Consider the following 10,837-nt stretch of genomic DNA (forward strand, 5'->3'; position numbering starts at 1 on the left):
AATGGCCAGAATTAAGTGGTTGATTCGTCCAGCATTTATCAGATGAGTCTGATTTGCCTGTGGGAGGGAGTTGGGGCCATATCTTCCGAGCACCCTCAAGCACTGCCCCGCACCCCACAGAGGGGTGGTACCAGAGCCTAACTTCCCGGCAGCGTTGTGTGGACTCGGTGATTCAGCCTAAACGCTCTCGCAGGACTCTGCAGATGCTGAGGGCCCACGCTGGCGGCAGCAGGGAACTGGCCCACAGTGCTGAAAGCTAAGGCTGGCAGCGCCAGACCCAGCCTGGCGCCTAGATGCCACCATCTGGTTCAGGAATGGCCCCAGGACGTTGTTGTTGCTGTTGACACAAAAGCAGCCTTGTTGCAGCTCCTTATGCGTCCATCTAGGTCAACGGGCCAGGGCCACGACAGCACTCTTCACAGGAGGCAGGAAGCCAAATCAGTCAGCTGTCACTCGGCAACCAGAGGAAGATGTAAAAGGGTTTCCAACCAGCCAGCCACCTTGAGTCCCAGTGATTGTTCTGAAGTTTGGTCATGAATTGGCCCTCAGTTAGGGGCCAAGGGCAGCTGGAGGGATGGTCTGCAGTTGCCAAGCACAGAGTGCTCTTCAGGTGGGGGGCCCCTGGGGGCAGAGGGTGAGGCTCGTGGCTGTGTTCTTCTTCCAGGAGAAGTGGTCAACACCCATGGCCCCGTGGAGCCAGACAAAGATAACATCCGCCAGGAGCCCTACACCCTGCCCCAGGGCTTCACCTGGGATGCCTTGGACCTGGGGGACCGTGGTGTGGTGAGTAGGCCCGGGCAGGCCACAGGTGGACTGGGCGCCCCTTTCATGGGGAGCCCTGCAGTCACACGGAAACAAACAGCTTCTACTCATACTCAGGCCTTCTTCAGGGGCTGTCTGAAGAGCTGAGCCAAACAGGCCTGAGCTGACCCCCCACATCGCTTGCCCCTGGGGCCTACCCCAGGCTTCACAGAGAGAGCACTGGGCTTCTCTCTGTAGCTCCTCAAGGTGGATGCCCTTTCTCATGCTTCCATTTATCCTGTTCATTCATTCATTCATTCATCCCCTTGTCTTGATGAGGGAGTGGTTGGTTACTTGGATGACGTGCTTGGTCGTCTGCCACTTTATGTGCTTAAGTCTGCCGTTCTGCCCCTTGGTGGCTCAATTTTCTAATACAGCTAGGGTGCTCATTCCAGAAGAGTCCCTGCCATGCGTGGTCGGAAAGGACTGAGGAGGTCAAACGTAGTTTTTGTTAGTTTGCCTTGCCCTTCTGCAGACTTGGAGCTCCAGGGTAGTGGAGTTGGCCCCCATCTGGCAGAATGCCTCTAAGACAGCACCTGTTTCTCTACAGCTAAAAGAATTATACACCCTCCTGAATGAGAATTATGTGGAAGATGATGACAACATGTTTCGATTTGATTACTCCCCGGAATTTCTCTTATGGTGAGTTGTGAGGGTTTTCTCCCGGTTCTCTGCCGAGGCAGAGAGCAGACCTACCACAGGACATTGGAGTTTTTACCCCCCTGAGCCAGCCTTTAAATGGCAAGTTGGTGTGGAATTTCTGAGTTCCCGCATCTGGAGGAGACTTGCTCCCCGTGGAGTTTAGAATAGAAACCTTATTTAAGACAGAATGACTGGGTGAGGGGGGCTTGTGGAAGTACTACCCAGGAGAAAAGATCATCCATTGTATGGTGACTTGATGTAAGAAGGGAAGGAGAGATGAAAGCTACCAAGGTTTTTTTTTTTTAATTAAAAGAGAAAAGTCATTTTCCACGCAGTTTCAGAATATGCTCAGCTGTATGAGAGCAGCCTTGCCTGGCTGAGCCGTCCGTCGTCCTGGGCCATATGCAGTGTCCGGAAAGGTGGAGGCACGAAGCTGAAATGTAGAGGGGCTGCCTGGTGGAAGAGGGAAAGGCAGAATGGGCAAGCAGGAAGAGGGCAGTGGCGGGGCCAGAGGGTGGATGGGGACCAGCGCTCCAGGGGCTCCCCAGTCGGCTCCCATCCATGGGACCCACTGGACTCAGAGCCAAGGCAGCCTGTCCTCTGGCTTAAGCTGTCAGAGTGAGTGAGTGTAGAGAAATTGGATCGGGTATGAAACCTCAGTGTGGCGGCCTTGGATTGGTGGGCCAGTTGGCCATGGGGGCTGAGCAGCGAGAAGGGGCTGTGGCTCAATTCCATCTGTGTCCAGGAGAATTCAGGTGCTAACCCCCAGGGAAGTGGGAGCGGGAGGTTAGAACCACACTCAGCTCTGCGGGTCCTGAGCAGCGGCAACTCGTGTCTCTTCTAGGGCTCTCCGGCCGCCTGGCTGGCTCCCCCAGTGGCACTGTGGGGTTCGAGTGGTCTCAAGTCGGAAGCTGGTCGGGTTTATCAGTGCCATCCCAGCCAACATCCACATCTATGACACGTAAGCACCAGTGCCATCTCCCAACTCCCACATCCCCACCGTCCTGCTCAGGCTGGGGGGAGGGGAACAAAAACATGTACACATGCCTTCCACAAAAGAAAGAGGGAAGGTGCCGTGAAGGGACGGAGCTTCAGGCCCCGTGAATAGATGCTCATAGTAAGAACTGCCTATTGTACTCTGAGCGGTGGCTGATTGTCTTGTCTGGGACCTGGGCTGGAAGAGGGCCATGAAGAGGCCAGTCCGCTCCCTGAGAAGCAGCTCAGCGTTCGCACGCGTACCAGTCACATGTTGATGCACTTGAGTGGCTTCGGCAACAGACTGGAGCCGGTATGACTGTCATTCGGGTAGTGACGGGCCTTGGAGCGCTTTGTTCTCCCTGGAAACGTCAGGGCCTTCTGCCGCAGTCTTCTGGGTTTATAGGCTGTGGGTTCTTGTTGGTGTTAAACCCTTGCAATCCTAGAATAGCCCTTGACTGTGTGAGTTTCCCTGTCTGCTAAAGGTGGGACTCCCCCAGCCTGCCACTGCAGAGTCATCAGGGAGATGCTGGCATTGCCTTCAGATAAGCAGTTGTGTTGAGGAGACAGCGGCTCCGTGCCCAGTGGAACAGAGCAGCGGGAAGGAGCCCGAGCACTGACCGCTGAGAGCAGGCGGCAGCAGAACACTGTGCTGGAGTCCCGGTCCCTGTGGGGATGGTGGCGCGTACTGGCAGGGGTTGCCTTACCTGTTGAAAGCCTTGTCGCTTTTCCCCCTCCCTCTTTAGAGAGAAAAAGATGGTGGAGATCAACTTCCTGTGTGTCCACAAGAAGCTGCGCTCCAAGAGGGTGGCTCCAGTCCTGATCCGCGAGATCACCCGGCGGGTTCACCTGGAGGGCATTTTCCAAGCTGTTTACACTGCTGGAGTGGTGTTACCAAAGCCTGTCGGCACCTGCAGGTAAACAGTCTCTTCCTGCAAGGCCCTGGGAGTGCGGGCCGGCCCAGCTGCTCTCGCCGGGACAGGCTGTGCCACTGTCCGTCATGGCTCTGCCTCCGCCCAGCGCTTGCCGGGGAGCATCTTGCTTCAACAGTGTCTGAAAAGAAGAGGGGCTGTGGGTGCCCCCAGGAGCCAGGGAGGGAGTGTGGAGAGGTGAAGAGTTTATAGGAACAGCAGACTGGAAAGTGAGTGCCCTTCCAAAGGGATCAGTCTGCCAGGGTTTTGTTTTATTCCAGTTTTTAGGGATAAGTCCAGATCTGGATTTTTATGGTGAATGTGTGAAGGTTTTAATGGTTGGCTCAATTTTGTTTTGAACATTGTGTGTGGGCCCAAGAGAGCATGTCTGATCCCTGTGTGACCCAGGGAGAACCTCTGACTCAGAAAGTTGTTTGAAACAATCCCAGTCTGTATCCCAAGAACTTCAAAAGTAAAAGCAGCAAATGCTGTAGAGGAGGGAGGAAGAGCATAAACAGTTATTACAGAGAACTGTGCCTCTTTTCCATGGACTTGATTCCGGGAGTGGGGAGTGCCCTTCCCAGACAGCTCTTGTAACAGGAGGTTTTTGCAATTGAGAAATAAAAATAGGGAGAAAGAAAATCAGGAAGCGCTCTGGCAGCTCTGCATTCATTGTGGGGGTGGGGGGTCGGGGGGGTGGGCGGTGATTATTGGGGTTGGAGCTGAGTACTGGTGCTGGCTCAAGAGATGTGCCTCTCATGCCACCTGCTGGCCATCTGGGAATGTCCATGCCATCATCCTCTTAACGGCACTTGCCAGAGTCCTCTGAGGACAGTGCAGTTGTGTCCCCACAGGTACTGGCATCGGTCCCTGAACCCACGGAAGCTGATCGAAGTGAAGTTCTCCCACTTAAGCAGGAACATGACCATGCAGCGCACCATGAAGCTCTACAGGCTGCCAGAGGCCAGTGGCACTCCGGGCCCCGGGCAGGGGCGGGAGAGCCCGGTCCTTGGCGGGAAGGGAGCGCGGCTTCCAGTGGGGGAGGGGACACAAAACTGACTCACCCCATGTTTTCCAGATTGCTGGACTTTCCATTTCCATTGCTCCTATTGCTTTTAGCAAGGGTTTTGGTTTGAGACTCTCTGTTCCCCTGTGCCTGCAGCTGGGCTAGCTTTTCTGTCATTGTGGATCGGCTGGGAGGACACCTCTTCCCGCACTTGCAGCCTAAGCAAGCCTAGGTGGGAAGGTGAAGCCGCTCACCGAGCGGTAGTGTGTCCCAGGGCCCAGTGTAAATCAGCCATAGCGCTTCTGCCGGTCTCTCTGCCGCGCCAGCTGAAGGACGGGTGACCCGGGCTCCTGAGGGAGGCCCAGACTCCAGCCCCAGTGCCCCGTCCAGACTTTGCCATCAAAGGACTGTGCCACCTTCAGTGAGCTGGTTCCTGTTCTGGACCTCGGTTTGCCTAGTTTCCCAGCAAAACAAATGCTCCCGTTTTCCAGCTGTGCCTGGCCTCAGGGTCCCGACAGGTCCTCAGATCGCCTCTCTTCCTTCAGAGGTCCCGCAGGTGGGGCCACTGGGTTACTGGGCGCCTGCTTATCAGAGGGCTGGACTCCTCAGCCACCCAGCGGGCTTGCTCCCCCTGGGATCAGCTAATCCACCAGTGGATTGGGGTCATCAGTGTCCCATGTTGAGGGACCGCTGCAGCGCAATTAGACACTGCCCCAGGGAAAACAGATTCGAGGGGCCCTGGTGGGGTGGTCTTCTTTCTGTTGTTATGATGGCTTTGCCCTGATTTCTAGGTGGGCAGAGAGTGTTCTTAAGGTGCATAGCAACTAAAAAACAAAGAATGTCTCTGGCTCTCTCTGCCTGTGGGTGCAGACCCCCGGCATGGCTGCACTGTCAGTCTAGGATTTGAGGTGTCACTGTGGGAACTGCCGTGTAGAAACAAGTCAGTAAGTGTTCCCTGGAGACATCAGGATTAGCAAGGAATCTTGGCAGCGAGAGGCCCTAGAACTGCTGTTCTGAAAGCAGTTCCTACACTGGGAAGCAGTTACGTCGGGCAGTGACTGAGGAATGAAGGCTTAACCACCCTGTTTCCAGATCTCGCCGACCCCACCTTTCCAGATTGCGCCTTTGGGGTACTCTCCCAGCCCCAGCATTTCCTTCAGAACACCGCCCCGCTTTGTTCTACTGAAGTGCTTTTTAAGAAAAGTTGTGGGGTGGGGTTCTGGTTTGAGATTAAGTTCCAGGAGTTTGATGCTTCTCTTCTGAATTTACCTTGCATGAATGTTCTGTCAGGGGACTGCTTACGCCGTGGGGTCCAGGTGGGCAGGCGAGCGCCCAGTGCTGGTAGAGCCTGCCTGTGAGGTGCACTGAGTCTGCAGGGGAGGGGCTGGCGCAGGATGAGACCAGCTGCAGTGCCATGGGAGATGGTGGTGAGGGCTCAGAGGGGGGCAGTCAGGAAAGGCTTCGCAGAACCCCGGGAACAGTGCTGGGCTGGGCCTACCCAGCACACCCGTGGGCTGCTCAGGGTTTCTCTCCATCTTAGCACCTCTCATGTTTTGGGCCAGATAATTCTTTATTTTATTTTAAGAGTTTATTTATTTATTTTTAGAGAGGGGGAGGAAAGGAGAAAGGGAGAGAAACATCAGTGTGTGGTTGCATCTCTTGTACCCCCTACTGGGGACCTGGCCTGCAACCCAGGCATGTGCCCTGACTGGGAACTGAACCGGTGACCCTTCTATTAGCAGGCCAGCACTCAATCCACCAAGCCACACCAGCTAGGGCAGGCCAGGTACTTCTGTGTCCTAGCAACTCTCTTGGGCAGGTAGGATGTTTTAATGGCATCCCTGGCTTCTAGATGCCAGCTGCACACTTTGTGACAACTGGAAATGCCTTCCAGTGTTATTGAGTGTCCTCTGGGGGCGAGAGGTGCAGTCAGAACAGCCAACCGGTCCAAGGTCTTGTGCTCTGTGCTGAGGACTTTGGAACAGGGAAGGGTATGGTGGGTCACGTTTCTTAGGGAGACGGCGTGAGCCATATGAATAAGGAGTTGAAGCAACAGCCTTAACTAGGAGGGAAGGGCCAAAAGACACTGGAGAAGCAGGCCTTACGCCCAATGGATATGGACATGGGGGAGAGGGGGTTGCCGAGGTTGACCGAGGAGTCTGTTCTGAGGGCCTGGGTGGATCTAGGGTCGGGTAAGAAGGGGTCAGCATGAAGTTTTTAGTGCTCACAGGACCTGAGAGGAGGCAAGGTGCTCGCCGTCAGCAGCGCATCTGACACAGTCTTCGTCTTCCTTCCAGTCTCCCAAGACACCTGGCCTGCGACCAATGGAAAAGAAGGACATTCCAGTAGTGCACCAGCTCCTCACCAGGTACCTGAAGCAGTTCCACCTCACGCCAGTCATGAGCCCGGAGGAGGTGCAGCACTGGTTCTACCCGCAGGAGAACATCATCGACACTTTTGTGGTGGAGGTGAGTGGGGGTGGGCGGTCCGGCCTTCCGACCGTGGCCAGGGAGGCGCCCTCCTCAGGCGGCTGGGTTTCCTGGGCTCAGTGACTACAGAGCCAGTTGGCGGGAGTGCTGGCGCCCCAGACTCCCTTGACCATCATGCGTGGTCCTCCCTAAATCAGAGAGCAGAGCTGTAGTTTGCATTCACTAAAGTGATACCCTCTGGACTTGGTGTGAGCCCTTCTCCCTCCCCCCACCCCTCATCCCCATTGGTGACCAAGAGAATGGAGCTCCTCTTAAGTAACCTGCAGGCCAAGCATTTGGGTCACAATTTGGGGGAATGTGAACTGTGAGGTGTCCCTGGCAACATGGAGGCCAGGAAAGACAGCTGAGAGATTCAGCCCACGCCCGGCCTGGATTTTCCTCCTGGCTCTGTGCTTAAGTGCCCCAGCCAGTGTATTTCCCCTCCCTGCATATTCTGTTTCGGTGTCCACCCACTCGGGAGGGGGGGGGGCGGGCACCTGTGGGTGGTGTGAGAGCAAGAGGAAATGTTTTGTTCCCAGACTACAGGATTTTCGTGCATGTGTGGCATTGCTTCCTTTCATTGTCTTTTCTTTCAGAACGCAAACGGTGAGGTGACAGACTTCCTGAGCTTCTATACGCTTCCCTCCACCATCATGAACCATCCAACCCACAAGAGTCTAAAGGCTGCTTACTCTTTCTACAATGTTCACACCCAGACCCCCCTTCTAGACCTCATGAGCGACGCCCTTGTTCTCGCCAAAATGGTGAGGAGCGGGTGGAAGGGAGGGCTGGGAGCCCCGCGGGGCAGGGGCAGTGGAATGGCGGTGAGCAGCTCAGGGAGGCAGCTGCCAGGGGCTGGGGGCTGTGAGCCTGCCATGCCCTCCTGCTCCACTCAGGGAGGACCCAGCAGTTTTTAGCAGCGAGAAACTAGGAGGGAGCAAGGAGCATCCATGTGAAGTGAAGGCATTGAACTCCTCCTGATTTATTTCAGTGAGTTTCGTTCTCACGGGAGGCGCTGCCAAGGAGCCTGAATAGCCAGGCCTGCTCAGGCAGGAAAGGGGTTCTCCTTACGACTTCCGCAGCGTGGGAATGGGGAGATTGGTCTCTGTCGTGGTGAATCATTGGAGCTGCTGACTATAGAGCATGGGGGAGGGTCCCGGCTTCTTTTACACAGTGAGGTCACCTTCAGTCAGTCCTCCCTCATGGGCGCTGCCTGGAGTAAGCCCAGCCCACCGTGGGCCAGCCAGATGATGGACATTCCAGTCCCTGCCCTGGGAGCACTTCAGGTCAAGATGGTAAGATGTAGGAGGTACTGTCGCCACAGTCTCAAAGCAGCGTATCAGGTGCCGTGAAATCACAGGGTGTGCACCCAAGGCCTAAGAGCTGGGGTGTCCAGGGAGTGAGAGCGCAGTGCACATGCTGGCAGGAGCAGCTTCTCCGAGAAGGGGGTTCAGGGCTTGGTCTTCAGAGAGGGCTGTGGAAGTTACTAGAGTATTTTAGGGAGATTCAGCGAGGAACAACGGGAGCAGTGGCCTGGACAAGTGTGCTTGGAGGGGCACTAAGGAGAGGCCAGGTAGGGTGCTTCAAGTGTCCTGAGAGCCACCATTAGCGAGTGGGCACTGGCGGGATTTGGGATTTAACGTGGAAGCAGCCATGGCTTTGCAAGGGTGATGGCTCTCGTGGCCGCCTGTAGAACGGTTCTGGCAGGACAGAAAAGGCCAGGGAGGTGAGGCAGCTTTGACCTCTCTTCACCTGTTCTTCTCACTCCCTGCTGCTCTGCAGAAAGGGTTTGACGTGTTCAATGCACTGGATCTCATGGAGAACAAAACCTTCTTGGAGAAGCTCAAGTTTGGCATAGGGGACGGCAACCTGCAGTATTATCTCTACAATTGGAAGTGCCCCAGCATGGGGGCAGAGAAGGTGTGTAAGCAGCCGGGCCGCCCAGATCAAGGAGTTGGTGGAACAAAGGCAGGGCCCTGGGTCAGGGATCCCTTGTCAGCCTGGGCTCTGGTTAACTGGTGTTTGGCCCCCTGCAAAGTCCCCTCCCTCTGACGGCCAGACGAGCAGGGTCACTACTGCCCTTTTAGCAGCCGGTGTGAGGGTGGCAGAGGGGTGGGCTCTGGAACCACATGGGCCAGGTTGCACATGGTTAGCCAGGAAGTTCAGAGTTTGAGGTTTGAAGATTTTTTCCTTTGCTGGACTGCTGGACCCTCCCCAGCCCTTCCTCCACTGGCTCCAAAGGGAGCCCAGGGCCGTGTGTGTGGTCAGCGGTTACAGAATAACTGGCTGCTAGAGGGAGGCCTGGTGACCAGTGTTTTTTAAGGTGATGGCAGTGGCTCCCCTTAAAGGATGTGGTAAGTGCATGAAGCCTTGAGTGGAGGTTGAGCGTGAGCCTCGGCTCGCTGTGCCTCCGCTCACACGGCCCGGTGGTGCTCTGTAGGCCATCATTTGGCCCTTCAGGTCGGAGTGGGGAAGTGGGAGAGGCTCTGAACTCCTGTCGCTCAACTCTGCCTCTCCCCGTCGGCTCTCCTAGGTTGGGCTGGTGTTACAGTAACCAGTTGCCGGTGAGATTCTGGATAAAGCCACTGAGAATCCAAACCAGGAAATGGAACCCCACCACTTGTTGGTCCAATTTTCACAAACGTGAGAATCCCTGGCAAAGGGAACAGAAGCGAACCGGCTTTACCAAACAGCCACTGGATTTGACAGTTGTGTTGTGATGGCGTGGGCTGCTTGATGTCACCTCGGCCGTGTCTCTGGTCCCCTGTTTCCTGTTCATCACATCCTTATGCAGCCGTGATCAAGGGAATGTGCTGCTGAAAACTGGCTCGTGATTGGCATATTATGGAGTTAACGGGTGAATAATAAAAGTATATATATTATATATATAAATATTTTTAAATACTTTTCATGTTCCAAATGTACAAGGATGTTTGGTCTCCAATGAAAAGCTGAATCCAGGTCATTCCTCAAAATCAGAATCAAGGACAGTGCCATATGTACACATTGGTACAGCGACTTGCTTCCTTCTGAGAGCAGGCACTGACTTTTCTTGGGGGAGCAGGAGAAAGAGGATGTGGGGCATTTTATCCAGTTCTACTTCTGAATCGGCTGGAGTGGTTGGCTTCGAGAAGGCGGGGTACGGTGGAGGGACTGCGCCAAGCTTTGGGGAGGCTCAGGTCTCACAGACCACAGGTGGAGTCCTGGGCGGGGCCAGCCCTGCGCAGAGGCTTGCCTGCAGGCCCTGGGCGTTTTCCGCACTCAGAAACTGGACGGCCGTGGTGACCTGTGGAAGCAGAGTTCATTGAGTCCCTTCTTCCATCCTCTTGGCCTGCTCCCTGTTGGAAGTCCTGCCAACTCTTTAGCCAGCTGTTGCCAATCTTACAGGCACGAGTACCCTGAGAGACTGTTTTTCCACTCCCACGGATGACTGGCAGTTTGAAGGGGACTTCTGACCTCCTTGTAGCATTTGAGACCTTGAGGAGACCACGTCAGTGCAGTCGCTGGTCAGCTCATCTTAGAGCAAAGAGCCAGCACCCTGACGCCCCTGGGGCTGCCTGGGCAAGGGTGGTATAGGGCTGATTCCCAGGCCCCTTCAGCCACCAGTCCCTGGCTTGTGCCTTCCAACCCATTGGCCATCTCTTGGGCGCCTTTCCAAGACACGCAGAGTTCAAGGAATGGCAGGGAATGGTGGTTAGACGCCGACCTGGACTTGGCAAGAGAAATGATTCTGTGTTGCCATTGTCCGAGCGTGATTTCAACTGAAGATGTTTGGTGGGTTTTTGTGGTGGTGGTTACAGTTGTGGATGCTGCCAGGTTCCCCGCAAGGGATGGAGCCTCCAGGCACGTGGCTGTGCAGGCATCTCTCATTTGTGCTCAGCTGAATGTTAGGGAGGATCGGGCTGTGGAGTTGTCAGCAACCCGAGTCCTGACTTCTCTGTAACTTTTGCTGTAGGAGAAAGTTAGTGGGTGGATAGCATGGCGTGGGGCTTTCCTGGCTACTTTTACCTCTCGGCTTGCTTGCAGGGGAAAGG

General features: G+C 55.3%; 1 protein-coding gene across 2 annotated transcripts in view; it reads left to right on the plus strand.

Annotated features, from left to right (window-relative positions):
- Window positions 1-9,693, plus strand: part of NMT1 (N-myristoyltransferase 1) — a 30,500-nt gene extending 20,807 nt beyond the window's left edge. For both annotated transcript variants that reach the window (XM_024553606.4, XM_024553607.4), the window contains exons 4-12: window positions 665-783; window positions 1,352-1,443; window positions 2,288-2,404; window positions 3,165-3,335; window positions 4,184-4,292; window positions 6,633-6,803; window positions 7,400-7,567; window positions 8,586-8,723; window positions 9,337-9,693. In XM_024553606.4, coding sequence (XP_024409374.2) covers window positions 665-783; window positions 1,352-1,443; window positions 2,288-2,404; window positions 3,165-3,335; window positions 4,184-4,292; window positions 6,633-6,803; window positions 7,400-7,567; window positions 8,586-8,723; window positions 9,337-9,357 — 1,106 coding nt within the window. In that variant the 3' untranslated portion in view covers window positions 9,358-9,693. The remainder of the gene's footprint in view (window positions 1-664; window positions 784-1,351; window positions 1,444-2,287; window positions 2,405-3,164; window positions 3,336-4,183; window positions 4,293-6,632; window positions 6,804-7,399; window positions 7,568-8,585; window positions 8,724-9,336) is intronic.
- The last annotated feature ends 1,144 nt before the right edge of the window (window positions 9,694-10,837 follow it).

The sequence above is a fragment of the Desmodus rotundus genome, chromosome 9 (assembly GCF_022682495.2).
Source record: "Desmodus rotundus isolate HL8 chromosome 9, HLdesRot8A.1, whole genome shotgun sequence".
Lineage (NCBI taxonomy): Eukaryota > Metazoa > Chordata > Mammalia > Chiroptera > Phyllostomidae > Desmodus > Desmodus rotundus.